This window comes from Cryptotermes secundus, unplaced genomic scaffold (genome assembly GCF_002891405.2).
Source record: "Cryptotermes secundus unplaced genomic scaffold, Csec_1.0 scaffold409, whole genome shotgun sequence".
Taxonomy (NCBI): Eukaryota; Metazoa; Arthropoda; class Insecta; order Blattodea; family Kalotermitidae; genus Cryptotermes; species Cryptotermes secundus.
Genome location: NW_019724743.1, coordinates 65,612 through 83,616, shown reverse-complemented (window position 1 = coordinate 83,616; position 18,005 = coordinate 65,612). Strand labels below are relative to the sequence as shown.

The 18,005-nt window shown below is 40.4% G+C and overlaps 2 protein-coding genes across 2 annotated transcripts; both read left to right on the top strand.

The window, feature by feature from the left end:
- The first annotated feature begins 385 nt into the window (after positions 1-385).
- On the top strand, positions 386-12,325 carry LOC111862785 (acyl-protein thioesterase 1). Its single transcript, XM_023848453.2, has 7 exons — positions 386-624; positions 890-921; positions 6,413-6,478; positions 6,758-6,805; positions 7,642-7,888; positions 9,997-10,161; positions 11,991-12,325. The coding sequence occupies exons 1-7, from the start codon at positions 574-576 to the stop codon at positions 12,039-12,041; spliced, it is 660 nt and encodes a 219-aa protein (XP_023704221.1). The 5' UTR covers positions 386-573; the 3' UTR covers positions 12,042-12,325.
- Positions 928-5,576, top strand: LOC111862787. Its single transcript, XM_023848454.2, has 3 exons — positions 928-1,105; positions 3,685-4,112; positions 4,674-5,576. The coding sequence occupies exons 2-3, from the start codon at positions 4,011-4,013 to the stop codon at positions 5,049-5,051; spliced, it is 480 nt and encodes a 159-aa protein (XP_023704222.1). The 5' UTR covers positions 928-1,105; positions 3,685-4,010; the 3' UTR covers positions 5,052-5,576.
- Positions 12,326-18,005: the final 5,680 nt, after the last annotated feature.

Genomic DNA, 18,005 nt, shown 5'->3' with positions numbered 1-18,005 from the left:
AAACGTTTTTTATGTGATGAGTTTTCTCGTTACGAATTTCCTAATTACGCAATTAGGTTACAATTCTAAATTCTGAAAGAAGGCAACGAGCCAGTTGGGTCAGGCGATTTGATGTTTGGTAGGCGCACGTTTCGAATTTCGGGTGGAACATCTTTTATCCTGACAGCTTTTAGTGGATTTCCTGAGTCCATCAAGAAAGTCTTGACATAATACCTCGATTATGGCATAACCAATTCCCACCACATCCTTCCCAATTCATTGCTGGACTCTATAATCTACAATCAGTGTCGCGAAAAAAGAACAAATGACGATCAAGATAAACGCTGAACTTAAATAATCGGTGGTACCAATGGTGCAAATACAAGGTGACCGAAACATCTCGTCAGTTGGTACCCTTTCTCATTTTGTTAGAGAGAGAGAGAGGTAGAAGTGCTAAAGGTTCTTGGTTAGAGATCAAAAAGAGATTGTCATTCGTAAGAGTGGTGATTAGAAGCGAAGCAGATTTGTTCCATTGTGAACGTTACAATTACAGTATCGAGAAACAGCGTCCTAAAATTTAGTATAAGTTGTGCAATGGCAGGCAGTCCGGTTGTTATAAGTGCAACAGCAAAGCATACAGCAACGGTACGTGAATTTCTTTGCCTTTCATTTACTCGTTACGTGTACATCAGTGTGTGGACATAGTCATCATTATGTTCAAATACCGTTTATACTGAAAAATCTTAATAATACTTGAGCATGTCAGTACGGTCAGTGTTTAATGTCGTCTGTCCCCTTTTGTCCGTTCTTCGTATAATTTTTGATCATACAAAATACACCAGTTCCGTCGAATTAATATGTTCAAATATAAAACTGGCCCAGTAATAAGTTCTGTAATTTTTTCTTTCAGCTTATTTTCTTGCATGGGCTTGGTGATACAGGGTAAGTTTTATGGACCTTACACGATCAATAACACGCCCGCGCAACATAGTGTTATTGGCTGGCAGAATAGTGGCCGTGACGTCACAAAAGCAGTACTGCTTCCATCTATTTTCAGCCAAGGTAACTAGGTACAAAACGGCCACTAGCACATACAGCATGCGGCGAGATCTCAACCGGTAAGAAGGTATGGTATACCACCGCCTTTTTTTTTCCCCTTGGGAACTGTTCTTCGCCCTCACCCCATCAGAACCCGTAGTTCAGAAGAATATAAGTAAATAATTTTACATTTTTATGGTATACATCCCGATGTGTGTACTTCACTAAAAGGATGATTTTGAGACAGTCTGCACAGCAATAAGTTCATAAAATAAACAAGATAGACACTGAAGAAAGCAGTTTTCTGGGAATTGGCACCGTGTACATGTGGTGTTAACCGACGTTTCGGAGGAACGTATCGCCTCCATCTTCAGGGTAGAAGAAAAATATATAAGAAATCTGCAAGGAAAGGAACCGGTAAAAGCAGTCTGCTTTTACCGGTTCTCACGGTCTCTTTCCTTGCAGATTTCTTATATATTTTTCTTGTACCCTGAAGATGGAGGCGATACGTTCCTCCGAAACGTCGGTTAACACCACATGTACACGGTGCCAAATCCCAGAAGACTGCTTTCTTCATAGTCACCGCCGTGAAAGCCTCAAATCTTACAACATAGACACTATTCTGTCAACATCTGCTTTATTTATTCATATTGAGTAAATGACATAACTCAGAAACTGACGCCAAGGATTCATGTACGCCTGAGAATGACTGAGGTAAGGGTTGAAACGTGTAGTGGAGTCACTGGCGACAAAAGAAAGCAGATTTCTTTTATGCTGGGTTCAGTATCACCTCGTATCCATCAGGAGGAATATGACTGAAGTGATGCTGAACCCAGTTGCAAGAAAAAAAAATACAACAGAGTAAGAACCTCTGCAGTACAAGAAATCGGGTTGCAAAATTTTTTGTTGTGAGAAAGTTTCTCACCAGTGCCTATAAAGTATGAACATTTCATTTACATTAGTCTCAACTCTCCTTACAGAAATGCACTGCACATTGCGAACCCTAACATACTTGTGGTTAGGAAAGCTCTAGGTGGGGAAACCTGAAAGAAAATTCTGTTTCTAGCAGAGACACTCGTATTCAACCTCATACCCTTGCTCACAATTTACACTTGAAAGCCACACAAAACTTAGTTTTTCAGTTACATTAATCCATTATACAACATGTACAGCAACCAGTAATACTCGGGTTTTCATTTATTATTAATTTCCTTAGTATCATGAAACTTGAGAATCTGAAACACGCTCTTGTCAGCATCATTAAGATTGCATTTAATGATTATTGGAAGTAAGATATCTGTTCATCTTCACAATTTCAGTACTGGATAGGATTGTATGGCAAAAATAATAACATATCTTACAGAAATATATTGAATACTGAAAATCTGGTATCCATTCATTTTCCAGTTCAGTTCAGGGGGGACCAAAGAAGGGGTATGTAACGAAGGATCAGGAGGTTGTGGGAGCGGCTGTGCAGCAGAATCTGAGTCACACGGAACTGCCGTTCTGTTAAGGCGTACCCTTTCAGCTGTGGTGAAATCACTTTCTGTGAAATGTCTGTAGCACACATATTTAGAATGCAGGATGTACTAACTCCTCTTGCCCATACCACAGCCCTCTAAGAGCAGAACATATTATCTCAAAACCATGAAATAATTCTTCAGTAAACATTACAGACATGGCGCATGTGCTACATTGTGAGGTTATGCTTAATACATATAATGCAGACCTTGGATAAACTTAATTTCTTCCTTGGATTAAACAACACATTTTAAGGGAATTACATCATGAATTAAAACGGACATACCAATGCTGAAACCCTGGGAAAGTGGAAGAATTTCATTCCTCTTTGCCCACTAGATAGATGACAGACACCCAGGGGCAGAGCATATTGTCTTTCTTACTATTTATACTGCAGGAAACAATACAGATATTATAACACAATCACAGCACACCCCGAGTTTCTTGAGATTCTGCAGACCTTTGGGCGAAAGAGAAAGAGTTTTAACATATCACAACAGAAATATGATTTCCATGAAATATTATTAACAAAGAATTTTGACTTGATATGTATTTCTGACTTCATTCAGCACAGTAACCATACTATTCATATACAGAAATAACGTGGAGATGTAACTTCGTGCGTGAACGTCGACTCCTGTTTCACAACATCAAAGCAAAATTCATAATTACCAATTAACAGAAAAATGCCCACCATTACTCATTCAAACTACACAATAATTTATCCATAAACACCACCCATGCAACATGAAATCAAATAGGTTTCTTAGGGGCACTGTCATTGGTTCAGACACATATGATATGATACAACAGGTGTATTGTGATTGGTCCTCACCATTCCAGACTGACCTGTTCACTCCTGTTGCCCTTGGCTGAACATAGATGGCAGTGACGAATGCTTATGTTTCCCACTCCCCTAATGTAGTCACAACCGGATGATCAATAATAACATTATTACCTTATCAGAATGACATTCCTAATGATTGTATAAGGTTGATGGAACTGAAATGATGGTCAGTAATCACACAAATCCCGATTTTCTGATTTTGAGGCATCATTACTAGCACATGGTGAGGATACTGTCTTTAGTAATGACCTTGTAGAGTGCGCACGTCATTACTCCTTCATTACTCAGTTCGTTTTCAGGGTGAGCATGGCAATTAGATGTGGACAGTTAATGTGAGTTCTCCATCATTGAATCCCATACAAGTGGGGTGAATGCAGAAGAGTGCGAAGTTCTTTGAAACTTCATAGAGACATATGAAGCCTTACCGGAACTGTGGAACCCTACTAACTCAATGTACTTAAATAAGACAAAAAGGAATATAGCCTTGGACAAACTGCTGAACATATACGTTAAAATAAAACCAGGGGCTAGTCTCGCTGATGTGAGACAAAAAATCAACATGCTTCACTGTAACTACAGGAAAGAATTAAAGAAAACTGTGTCATTGAAAAGATGAGGAAGCGGTATGGATGAAGTGTATGAGCCTACCTCCTGGGTATTTTATGCCCTCCAGTTTCTCGACAAATTCGAGCAACCAGTCAATGCCAGAGTACAACAGATAGACAAGGTAAGTACCTACATGTATAAATTTTATCAATAATTTCTATATATGTACATAATAAAGAATTCTGTGTCGTGGTCCTTTTGTTACTGTAAGGGCGACGGCACACCAAGGAAACTGGCACCCGCAGTTTCCAAGAATTGTTATCAGCTTGAGTTGAACAGCGTAAATTGGGGAAACATCAAATTCAGTGCTCTTCGCCGTAAAAGTTCCCCAAATTTTGAGTAGTACAGAACTTCTCCATCTGATATTCGTCCATTCATGCCAGCATCTACCATGATGAATTCTCTGTTGCATTTATCACAGCTAACAGCACAGTGCTGAAAACCCCTTTGTAATTGTAGTATAAGGAACCTGATTTTGAGAGTTTTAATGGCAATACATTTGTCATCAGTTGCCCCCAAGGTATTACAAAATTGGTGTAATGACCGAAATCACTAGCGATGTTAACCCATTCCTCAGGAGTTGTGAGAAACTGAAAAAAAGGAAATTTAAATACAACAGATAAATACATACAAGATACATTTAGTAATAACAACAATAACAACAATTTGTATCTATATTCAGGACACTCATGATGGAACAGACTGTGAGGTACGCAGAGAGCAATTCCTGACATCAGCAGCCCCTACTGCATCACAATCATCAGTTCTTCCACCCCCACCACTACCACCCATGAAGCGACATGTGCTTGAACCAACTGCGAAACAAAATGAGCCTCTACAGAAAGCTTGTTCATATCTGGACCAACGGAGGGAACCCCAAGAAAATATCCCGACCTTTGCCAAGGCTTGGGGTGAGAAACTCAATACACTGGATCCTCAGCAAAGAGCTTTAGCTGAGAAAGCTGTTAGTGATATCCTTTTTGAGGCGAGTCAAGGCACTCTGTACAGATATTTTGTGAAAATCAATGAAGATCCCTGTACAGGACCATTTCGTCGCTAACCTCCTTCCCCATCACTTCAATCCTTCTCATCTGTGGATACCTCTTCTCGTCCCTCCCCAACTGAAGAACAAGAAGATGCATTGCCTACATTCTTTACAAACTCTAAACCCTAATTATGATCTTTTATGTTGTTTTGTAACAGTTTCATGTTTTGTTAGTCACATGCTTTTCAATACAATTTTTTGTGTTTCATTGTTCAAGATATTGTATTCTAATAAATAATTTCTAACTAGTTGATATGTTTTAAATATACCCTACTGCACTTGAATTTTAACTTATACGATGAGCAAATCATTAATACAAAACAATTATACAAGAGAGGACTGACCTTGCAGAACGTATACAGTCACTTCACATGTTTCAACAACAGCAACGCTTATTGCAGCAGGTGACATGACAGCTGAAAACATGAGGTCTTCAAAGTTTATTCCTGTAGCCAGGTACCTCAGGGTCACTGCTAATCTTTCATTCACCTGTAAACTCTTCCTCGTGTTAGTGTCTTAAAAAGGTAAAGTTGTCCCTGTGCTTAACTAATTAAGCACTACACCATGAAGTCATATGGGGGAGTGGATGTATAGATCCACATTTTCTTGACCTCAGCACTAGCTGGAGGTGAGTGGTCAGCTTCACGCTTCTGCTGCTTTACCCCCAGGTACCCATTGGATAGGCTGGGTGGGCCCCAGAGCCTTTCTGGACAACATGGAGAAGTGAAAATTCTTTCCCCCACCAGGACTCAAATTCTGATCCCTCAGTCATCCAGCCCATAGCCACTCACTATACCAACTACACTATCACAGCTCTTCCATAGTAGTGTCCTTCCTTAACAAAAATGGTTCGACCATTCTGAGCAACTTATCAAATGTTCCTTCACTCATACGAAAATAGTTTCTGTAATCCTTTGATTCCGTCACACCAATTTCTTTTAGCAGAACAATATGGTAACACTTTCCACTTTTTTTAACCAGTTTTTCATCCAGTGTTGGTGCTTAACATTTCGTTTTGTGCCTAATGCTAGAATTATAGCAGTACACGCTTTTCTCCGAGGATCCATTATAATGCCGAAGAAGACCTACACAAAATATATGTGCATCTCTCTTGGTGAGTCGAGCAGTACTGAAGGAAATAATATAATTTCAGATGATCGTGTAAGATTGAAAAGTAATGAAGGAGTAATGAAGGAACACTTCTGGAGCTAATGACATTGTTATTGATCGTGTAAGGTCCGCTTTTAAATCGTATCTCTTATAAGCATAATCAGACAGCTGGTTCATATATGCTTTTCAGTGTATTTAGTTTACTTAAGATAAGTCCCATGTGTCACAAGGAGATCTCCAAACTGTATTTTCATTTTGTTTTCTAGCCATGGTTGGGCAAGTGCTATGGGTGCAATCAGATCACCCCACATGAAAGTGATCTGTCCTACAGCGTAAGTTTTAATCTTGTCATTTTATAATAAAAGAAATTTAGTTGTATAAGAATTAGGGATGTGATTGTATATATTTACGCTTAAATTTGATATATGTTTAAACTTTATATAATCTTTAATAGCTAAGTTCTCTCAAGTAAAATGTTTATTGTTTGACTGAAGTTTAATTATCTGTGATATATATCGGGAATAGCAAGGTTTTTACATTAAATTTATTGAACTTGAAGTTATTTTTGTTGTGTGAGATACAGTAACATATATTTATGTATCACTTTCCAGACCCACGATGCCAGTCACACTTAATGCAGGATTCAGAATGCCATCTTGGTAAGAAAACGTTTTACATGAATTTGTATAATAAGAAATGTCCGTTACATATTGTTCAGTGATCGTCCCCAAATTCTTACCAAACTTCTTGTTATGTGGCATGAAAGGGGAGGGGTGGAATGTGCCAGGTACACAAATCTGCTGGTTGCATGAGAGAAACTCAGAGAACTGCAAAGCAGTGTCATCAGAATTATGTGTACTGTGTACTGAGGGTGAAATATTTTGCATATACTCGAACCTCTTCTGACCAGCACTTGCATGAGGGAGAATGATGGACAGTGGTCAATCCCAGGTCTGGTCAAGTGGGATTTTTGGTGGACAAAGTGGCGCTGGGGCAGGTTTTCTCCGAGTATTTCGGTTTCCCCTGCCAGTCTTCATTCCACCAAATTCTCCATCATAATCACCCAGGGCAGGTACAACAGGCCAATCAGTGGCTGCCGTGCCCAGTGGACCCAGCTGGACTCCACCCCCCACTAGCAAATTAAAAAAAAGAAGCCAGTAGTGTAGAAAATGTGGGAGTCTCAATGTGTCTCAACCATATGAAGCTCCATAGCCTGTTACAGGATAGCTTTACCTTACCTTTTACTCTAAATACTAGAGTAGAGAAATGATAGTTTTCCTCAGTCCCACCAGGCAAGTGCTGGACTGGTATATCAAATCAGGCCATGACTGCTGTTCCCACATTCTTTCCAATTCATTATTCACGAATCATCCTGTAATTTAGCGGTATGTAGGTGGGCTGCTGACAGCATCACTCACTAAACGTTGCATAAACAGTGATATGGTTGTGTTTCGGTAACTCACTCACAGCAGAAGGATATATTTGTTGCTTGCAGGTTTGATCTGCGTACATTGGATGCGAACGGGCCAGAAGATGAGGAAGGAATCCGCCGAGCAACAGAACTCGTCCATTCACTGCTCGAACAAGAGATAAACAATGGAATTCCCTCAAATCGCATTGTCCTTGGAGGGTTCTCACAAGGAGGGGCTCTAGCACTGTATTCAGCTCTTCTGTTTCCAAAGCCTCTGGCAGGTGTGATAGCTTTATCCTGTTGGTTACCCTTGCACAAGAATTTTCCAGCAGTAAGTATACACTGTTATTATTATTATTATTGGAGGGGGTGGGTTTCCCCATGCATTGTGATTAGTTGTTAATCTATTGTGCGTCCCCCTTTAATATTCAACCAGTCGCCATGCCCTTCCAATACTGGTGCTCGCTATCAGCCCCGTTCTGCCAGCGAGGTCGGCCCTCACTGGCAGTGGTCCCTGATACTTCCCCATCTACTGGAGGAATTGAAAACTACTTGGGCGGCAAACTTTTGCCTAATTTTGCTCAGAGGTCTCCTAGAGACATGAGGATCTTTTACGTGCCATAAATCTACAACATGGGAGGACTTGTTCCCTGAATTTTTCACCCCTTAAAAATTCCACGACCTCCGCTGGGTTTGAACCCGTGTACCTTGAGTCATGAGGTGGGAACGTTACCCCTAGACTACGGAGGCTGCTTAAGTATACACTAAGCATTCTGGATAAAGTAACACATGACAGTAGTCACATACATAATCGCTATGGACACAGAAGTGGCAAATTTTAACACTATATTGTTTAAGTTGTGCATGTGCTTAAGTGGGCCATGTTTGAGAAAAAACCACAGGCAAGTATCACTGTGTTTGCATTTTTTGCCCCTCCATGCAAGCTACATGTCTGGCCCATTATAACCTTGACTTATTCCAAGAATACAGGTAACCTGCACAACTCACAAAATTCCTCCTTGTGTGTCTTCCTAAATTTCAAAACTTTTTCAGTTGATACAGCATTTTTAAGTAATCTACAAACCAATTGTTAATGTTTGCACTTCAGTAGTCAGGGTCTAGGCAGTAGGTGTCTTGCACGTGATATTTTGAGGTTTGAGGTTCCCAGATCATTGGCTATGAAGACTACTCTCTCCTGGAATGTGACACCTTGTAGTGTGGAAACTCTTCTGTTCTGCAGCTGTAGGCAGTAGATTGCTCCAAAATGTTGACAGTGATCAGGAGTGTAGGCCTAGAAATAAACATAGTGGGGTGGTCTGGTATGCGGTTCCAGGTTGGTTTAAAAAATGACATGAATCATGATTTGAAGCTGTTCTTTTTATTGTACAAGGGAGAGTCAATAAATTGGACACAAATAGAAGTAAAATGGATGTAATAGGTTTTCTATGTGTATCACTAGGTAGCAGCACAGTTCAGCCTCATGACAGTCTAGGTAGCAGAGGCTCATGCATGTGTTCACAGGCTGGTTTCAGTAGTCAAAATGGTGACTGTGCTACCGAAGAGCTGCCTTCTGTTGTGCTTCTTTGTGTGAAAAAGGACTTTGAGCAAAGGATATTCATAAGAAATGTTTCCTGTTTACGGTGGGAAATGTTTGTTGGGTAAAACTATTCACAACCAAGGCAAAAATTTTCTCGCCGACATTCAAAAGTCACAGATGATGCCTGACCAGATGTGGAAGTGGCTGAAACAGAAGTCAGAATACTTCTGTGCTGTGGGTTTTGACACACTGGCAAAGTGATGGGACAAGTGTATCAATATTTGTGGAGGATATGTCTAGAAGTAAATGTTCTAATAGCACATGTTTCACGTTTTGTATCCATTTGTGACCTATGTACTCACGCTCCCTTGTAGAATGTATTGGGATAACAAACGGCTGGCAAAATGCACATCACTGAGCAAGTTAGCTCAGGCGATAACAATTCTAACTTCCATTCTGAAGGTTCTCAGGTTGAATCTTGGCTGAGAAATTCTGATTTTCTGGTTTTCTCAGTCTTTCCAAGAAAATTTTGGGATTAGTACCTTAAAATTAATCCAGAACCACTTCCTTTCACATCCTTTCTTATTTATTATTCACTGTCATATAATTTGATACTGTGTAGAAAGTCACTGATAACATTATTGAGTAAGCTGCAGAAAAACATGTCCTCAAACACAGAGGTCTGAATTTAAGTGAGCTAGGTTATGTGTTTATGCTTTGTCATCGCTGTTTCTAAAATAAGTGCCATGGTGATTATCTGGCAACCCAGCTGCCCTGACCTGCCCAGGCTGGACTACAGCAGACTACACAGCATCCCATAAAATTGTGCTCTACAAGTGGCAGTTTAGTTTCCCACTATTATAAATTGTGATTATTGTTAATTTGATTTTCTGTTATTACAGGCTGCGGTCGCAAACACAGACATTCCTTACATTCAGTGTCACGGGGACTGTGATCCTATAGTACCGTACAAATGGGGACAGATGACTGCGTTCCTAATGAAACAGTTCTTAAAACATACTGAATTTAAAACATATAGAGGAATGATGCATTCATCATCTGATGAGGTGAGTTTATCCAAAGTATATTACAGACCCTGTGACATGATGCCCTAGTTACCCTTGCAGCTACATTCAGAGGGCTGCAAATCTCATCTGTGTTGGTGTTACCTTATATTTATGTTGTCTTCTGTGTGTAACAGTAAATAAAATACATATTTTGAGGGCAAGAAAGACCACAGAGAATAGAAGGTTGCCATCTCTTTGTGACAAGGTGAACTAACTGTAGGTGACCTGACCAAAGAATTCTCATCAGTGACGGAGAAAAGGACTACATAGCAATATGTCCCAGAGGATAGAACTCTTCATATCCACCACTGTGAGAACCTAAAATCCTATGAAGGGTAGGGCTTGTTTCCCTACTGTATCATCCTAGCCTGCCTGCTGGTGTCTTTCACCAGATGCTACAGTAGAATGAATAATCCAGCCAATAGGAGCAGGACAATGGGGTGGAGTAAGGAGAATGCAAAGGTCATGCCATAGCTCAAGCGGTAAGTCGCTGGCTTCCCACCACGGTGGCTCAGGTTCAATCTTGGGTCTGGTCAAGTGGGATTTGTGGTGTACAAAGTGGTGCTGGGGCGGGTTTTTTCCAAGTACTTCGGTTTCCCCTGCCAATCTTCATTCCACCAAATTCTCCGTCATTATAATCACCTGGGGCTGGTACAATAGGCCAATCAGTGGCCGCCGTGCTGAGCGGATCCAGCTGGACTCCACCCCCCACTATGCGAATTAAAGAAAAAAAGGGGAAATGCATGAAGGGAGGGTAGAGTAGGGAATGATCCATGAGAATTCGGTGCCCATTCCCATTGTAATATAGTTTCAGCAGGAAAAGTTAACAAAGATGTGGTGTGGTTGTTTCGACACAGCAGTTGAGCGCATCTCAGAAACATCAGGCAGCGGTGGATTAACCGCAGCTGACTTGGTGCATGAAACGAGTCATTTTTCAGAAGCTTATACTTATTCAGCTGGTGATAAAAGTTCCACTTCTGGTGCCCGAAAGTGTGTTACCATGCAAAGAGCCTGCCACATGACCAGCACTCTGTAACATTTTGTGACATCAGGATTTGATAGTGACAGTTTGTTAGTCCTCTGTGTAGGAAGCAGCACCCCTTGTCAGCTGTCAGTGGCTGACCATATTCACAGCTACCCTGCATATCTGAAAGTTCTCTCCCACATCCACAACCCTAAGACATTCCAAGCCGTGCTGATAAGAGGACTACTTTACAGGGTATTCATAGCCTTAATGTGACTAGTAAAGAGCAGTTTGAAATCGGTGGGAAGAATGACTGATTGATTGTTGGCTAATTATGGATGATGAACTGAGAAGAATATGTAAGAAAATGATCATTTATTATTTTTATGTACTCCAACCATCACAGACCAACCATCTTACTAATTAACTAAGACTCTGGTAGCAGAACCAGAAGGTTCAACACCGCTAATACCAAAGCCCGCCACTGGACACGATCCTGAGCCAGTTCCATCCACCTCCCATTCTGACAGCCCATTTCCCTAAGATCCATCTTACTAATTAACTAACTCTGGTAGCAGAACCAGAAGGTTTAACACCGCTAATACCAAAGCCCACCACTGCACACGATCCTGAGCCAGTTCCATCCACCTCCCATCCTGAGCCTATTTCTCTAAGATCCATCTTACTAATTAACTAACTCTGGTAGCAGAACCTGAAGGTTCAACACCGCTAATACCAAAGCCCGCCACTGGACACGATCCTGAGCCAGTTCCATCCACCCCCCCCCATCCTCACAGCCTATTTCCCTATGATCCAATGTACACTTGCTTTGACAGAAAGTGTGAAGTAATTTTTTTTCTTCCAGGAAATGCGAGACCTGAAGACGTTCCTCGACAAAGTCACTCCACCAGAGTAAATGGTCACCATCTCTGGTACATCAAATTGTTAATACATGGTAGACTGACAGATGCCACTGGTGAGGTGGCAGGTGGCAGAATGTCTGATAGCACCTTCTTGTTTAACAGCTCATTTATAAGACTCAAAAATTCCTGTCCATTATTTATTGAGGTTTCCGTCACCCTACCCACACATTCCTGTGTTACAGAGTACCACTCTTTAAATGTTAGGAGCCAGGATAGCATAGTCGTTACAGTGACTGGCTGCGGGCTGAACGACCGAGGGGTCAGTGTTTGAGTCCCGGTAGGGTCAAGAATTTTCTCTTCTCCATGTCGTCCAGACCGGCTGTGGGGCGCACCCAACCTCCCATCCAATGGGTACTGGGGGTCTCTTTCCCCGGGGTTAAAGCGGCCGGGGAGTGAAGCTGATCACTCACCTCCAACTAGTGCCAAGATCAAGAAATGTGGCTCTATCCATCCACTCTCCCATAAGCCTTCATGGTGTAGTGCTTATTTAGTTAAGCACGGGGACAGCTTTCACTCTTTAAATGTTAAACTGTTCATCTCACAAACCAAACCAAGCATAATATTAAAGAAAAATACAATTTTTTTAAATAAACACAGTGATTAAACACTTGTATTATAAAAATAAAATGATACAGAAATAACAATAATGAAGTAAATATATAGTGTGTAAGAGATATATATATATATATATTTTTTCTTCCAAACAAAAATGTAGGTGAACTGCCTTTTGGTACCACACACGTCTGAAGATGAGAACATTTTGGACTAGTATAGTTTTGTTCGGAAGTTGCCTTTGCATTCACAGTGAGATGGTTCTGATAAATTTGTACAAAATGATAAAAAGTTTTAGGGTTGGCAGCACCAGAGAACTGAAGATGCAGCTTTCTGCAAGGAGTTAATGTATTTTTGGTACATCCTCTGGATAGTAATTTGTTCTTCCGTATTTGCATTTAGTAACATTTGCTTTCATCTTAGTTGCAGAATGATCAGCGGCTGTTGAGGGAAAAACAGATACGTCTTGAAAAATGTCTGTTTTGTGTGGTTTTTCAAAAATTCTTGCAGATTTTAAAACTGTTTCTTCCAGTATTATTGAGCTGTGAGATCATTAAATTAGTCAGTAGTGTGCAAAGTATGTATAAATGATCATAAAATGGGAAGCAGTTAAGGTAGTTAACTGGTGAAAAACATTTTGTTACCAGCAAAACTTCTTAACCCACAAGAGTTATAATTGTAAGGGTGCATTTCTCGTATGTTTATTTAGTGATCTTTGTTTTCTTTTACGCATTGAATGTAAAACAGTACTGTTGATGGTTCAGGTATGTTCATGAGTACAGAACGGGTTTTACATAATTTTTATTAAGTTCCTGTCAACGTATATGTTTTTAAACCTGTAATTTGTTCAAATATATTCACAGCAGAAGTTACAGAGTTTCCTGAATTTCAAACCAGTTGACTGAAACAGGAGAAACTGATTTTTACAGCACACCAGAATTTAAATCTGGTGGTTCATATGGTTCTTGAAGTAACTCAGTAGCTGTTGGCTGTTTGTACAGCTAACATTTTGGGATGCTGTCACATTAATGTGAACAACACTAAGTACATTTAAAAGAACAGAGAAATGTTGCTTTTCCTTTTTGAGCATTACTAAGACCACAGAAAAAACTTCCATGTGTCAACACACTTGACATGTGCATTGAACAGTTGTGATTACATCAGACCTGAAGATTTCAGCATACATGTACTTCCCTCTGTTCTGCTGTAATCATCGAGTCATTTGTGCACACCTGTGTCAGTAGTAAACAACCTTTTTCGTGATAAATGCCTTAGGCAGATTGGTGTAGGACGGAGGCAGCTGGAGATGAATACAGCAGGCAGAAAGATGGATGATCCCTGCCATGTGTGGAGCTTCTTTCTGTGGCCTTGGTATGGGATAACGGGTTTCTTCACACAAAGTAGAAGAGGAAAGTATCAGCATATGACAGTTTTGGGTCTGTTCCCCAAGAAATGTTGTGGCTTATAGTAAGTAGCTTGCCCCTTTTCCTCATCTAATGCTGAGGTTAAGAACATATGGAACTTAGAAGCATATTAGCCTTGTGCCCAAAATGTCTCCTGTTTGACCTGCTATACAAAAATTCTCACTGAATAAGTCCAGGTTGAATCTCTGGACAGTCTATATAGGATTTGTGGTGGATAGCGTACTGGGGCATGATTTTCTCAAATCACTTCTCTTTTTCCCCTGTCATTTCACCAGTGCCCCAGTCATCAGGGACTGGTAGAGTTGGCCCACTTGCGAAGTACCAAGGGGACTCAGTCTTACCCCACCACAAAATAATAAATAATGTTGAGCTTTACATCCATCAACACCTCTTTTTCCTCTTTCTGAGGCAGTTATACCTTTACCCGTTTTAACACAGTCGTTTGTAAAGGCTCATGAACCAGTTAAAATATCAGTTCACCTAATTTTCAGTTTAATGTTACAGTGTACCTTCTTGGACCTGAATATAACACAAGTTTTCTGTCTTGGCATTTGGAGTATTGGTCATCCAGCATTCATAATAGTTCCCTAGAACAAACGGTTTTGTCATCAGTAATACAAAGCACACCTGAACCGTGCTGGGTGAAATCACTAAAGCCTCTTCCTATGAATCCCAGGATGGTTTTTGTCCCTTTATCAACGTTTTGATTATCCTGTGTGTTGTTATCCCCTTGGTCAGTAACAAGATGCCAGTTGTAGAAGCCAGTCTTTCCATTCATTGTGAATGATTATTACAGTTCTGTTGGTATCCTTGTATCACTTCAGTGGTGTTTATTACTTTCAATCTTTGGATTCCTTTTAGTTTAAAACCCAACTTTCATTACCGTTAATTGTCACGCCCAGTGTGATGTCACATTGTGTATGTTGGTAAACCTCGTCCAACAAGCAGTGACATACAGTCATGCGAAAGGGAAGATGGGGGAAGTAGGAACGTGGTTGGTGTATTATCACGTTACTTGGCTATTTGATCTGCACAAAGTCAGGCAGCAGGCTGACCTGCTTCACCTCCCTGAAAATTTTCCAGCCAAGTGGACTCAACCTTGTTTATGACTTCACCAAAGGAACAGAATATTGTTTCTGAGTGCAGGAGCCATCACTTGTGGTATAAGCTCCCCCTTTTGACAACACTACACAGTATCAGGTCTCAGAAGTCTGTAATTTCATGTAATACAGCATATCCTTTCCACCATCACCAGATACAAACTGGAGAAATTATGAATGTGACTGTTAATGTTGTCAGGAAGTGATCTTGGCTCATCAGCAGATCGAGAGAGAGCTAGCACATCCAGATTTGTACATTTATAAGTCGTGGTGTGTTTATCTTTTCCATGTTCTTTTATGGAAGCTTGAAATGTCAGTTTAAACTTTAAAATAATTATAATAAATATTCTTAGGTTCATTCCTCTTAAGATTTGTTGTGCATAAAGTGATACTGGAGCAGGTTTTGTATGTATCTTTGGTTTTTGCTCGCTGATCATTCTACTGTTGCTACACATCCACCCTTCACTGTCTCCTGTGTAACAGCTCTGACCACGCAGCACATTGTCACGACCTTTGTCTTTAACTTGGGGGCTTCATCTCTGATCTGGCACTTGGCTAGTTACAGAGGAAGGAAGTTAAAAGTTTCTTTTAAAGAAGATTTGTCTGTAAAATGGTAGGTAATTTTTTATTTTGAAATTTGAAGTGTGTTGTGATCCTAGAATTGAGTGTCAGAAATCCTACTGCCCCATACCACCCTATTTTAAGCACTGTTCTACTTCAGAAAGGGAAAGGAACATGTTAACATATTTTAATGTCTAAATAATGTGTAACATCTTAACTTCTGTATTTGTTACCTTACATTACATAATTTTGCAAGGAAATAAGTATATGTTATTTAGTTCCAAAGGGTTCTGACAGTGGTATGTTATGCTTGGAATGGCTAAGTTTCAGGACTTTATCCATCATCTAACATTCTGAAAGAACACTATGTTTTGGAAACTGGATCAGGTTCAGTCAGAAAGTGAAAGGGTGAAGAGGGACATACTCAGGTCTCCTAGAAAGACAGTCTCAATCCCTAGACCATTCTAGTGACTGGGACTGTCTCTTTCTAATGGACCCAGCTGAGTCCAGTGATTGAGATCAGCTCTTTCTGATGGACCCAACTGAGTCCAGTGATTGAGATCAGCACTTTGTAATAGACCCAGCTGAGTCCAGTGATTTGAGATTATCTCTTCGTAGTGGACCCAACTGAGTGCAGTGACTGAGATCTGAGATCAGCTCTTTGTAATGGACCCAACTGAGTCCAGTGAATGAGATTAACTCTTTGTAATGGACCCAGCTGAGTCCAGTGATTGAGATTAGCTCTTTCTGATGGACCCAGCTGAGTCCAGTGATTGAGATTAGCTCTTTCTAGTGGACCCAACTGAGTGCAGTGATTGAGATCTGAGATCAGCTGTTTGTAATGGACCCAACTGAGTCCAGTGATTGAGATAGCTGTATTAGTGGACCCAAATGAGTAGGTACTTCCCAATCTTTTCACCCCAGGACAGAAAGCGCTGTGTTCTTTCAGAATATGAGACAGTGGACAAAGTCCAGAAACCCAGTAATATGGAGCATAACTCAGTGTTCATTATAGTGGTTGTCAGAAAAGTTCCAGATGCAGTCCAGGAATGTATATGTGTATTATAGATGAATTATTAACAGGGTATTGTATGGATTGTGGAGAAGTAAAACTGAAAACCAGTTGAGTTCCTATCACAATAGGTACTTTCTCTTTTCATGCAGTATAATGGTACACACCAGCGCTTCTCAAGGTGACAGTTACTGTGAATTCATTCATGTGTGAAAGAATTTGCTGTGGCCACACATTTTTCTCCTCTCCAAATACAGGATGTTTCATGGATACATGAATCAAGTGACATTGAATAAAAAGAAAACAGCTGTTAACAAGGATCCAATTTGGAAAGTTTAAGGAATCATGGCAGTTTAAAAGTGGGTTATAACATAGCAGAAATAAGGGCTTTTAATGAATATTTTTGCAATCACTTCAGAATAGAACAAAAATAAGTGTCATTACTGGTTAGTTTAGGTCTTCCCCTGGTTGATTTTAGATGTTTCTGCTCTTGGGCCTGCACACTGTAAATGCGGGGAGTGTAGCCTACATCTGAGGGGTACATGCATTCACCTTCAGGGTTCAAGTATATGTAGATTTTGATCCAGCTAACTAAGGGGGAGGAAGGGTAAGGGCTGATACCTGGTCCATTGTCCCTAGAGGTCTGGACTAGGCACCCTCCACCCTTCCCCCTGTGGGTGTCTTGCTTTGAACCTATATATATAAAATGAACTCTTGCCCTTCTGACTTCAACCCTGAAGATGGAGGCAGCATGTGCCTCCAAAGACCCAAGAGCACAGTCAGAATAAGTAAGCGTTAAGGCAAAACCATCACTTCCATATTCAATGTTAAAACCAAATTTTATTTTTCAACATTTTCTTATTAGCATAGATAAAGAACTCTTAGGCTCTGCTGTGCCTTGTTGTGAATGCACATATGAGCACAGTGTATTATGGAAGTGGTTGGCAGCACTGTCTATTTATTGTGTTATATGTGTACGCATGGCTTATTTAATGATGCTTTAACTGTCTTAGATAGCATCAGATAGATGACTGATGAATTGGAAAGGATTTAGAAGGAATAAGTTGTGGCCTAGTTGAGGTACTATCCCAGAATTTGCTTGGAAGGACTGAGGAAAGCCACAGAAAACCTTAGTCAAGAAAGACAGTGTCCTGGCCAAGATGTGAAGTGCACACTTCCCAAATGCAAACCAAGAATGTTACTTCTAGGCAACCCTTTTTGGTTCAACTGTAGCGGGCACTTCAAACAGTTTTGTACCATGTTTCAGCATTAAATGACAGTTATTTTCCTTTTACATTGAAGCTGTTA

Excerpts from the sequence above, each read along its gene's own strand:
- LOC111862787 (XM_023848454.2), top strand. The coding sequence starts at position 4,011 with ATGGATGAAGTGTATGAGCCTACCTCCTGGGTATTTTATGCCCTCCAG. Across the intron at positions 4,113-4,673 it reads GAGTACAACAGATAGACAAG|GACACTCATGATGGAACAGA; the intron begins GTAAGTACCTAC and ends ATCTATATTCAG.
- LOC111862785 (XM_023848453.2), top strand. The coding sequence starts at position 574 with ATGGCAGGCAGTCCGGTTGTTATAAGTGCAACAGCAAAGCATACAGCA. Across the intron at positions 6,806-7,641 it reads GGATTCAGAATGCCATCTTG|GTTTGATCTGCGTACATTGG; the intron begins GTAAGAAAACGT and ends TGTTGCTTGCAG. Across the intron at positions 7,889-9,996 it reads TGCACAAGAATTTTCCAGCA|GCTGCGGTCGCAAACACAGA; the intron begins GTAAGTATACAC and ends CTGTTATTACAG.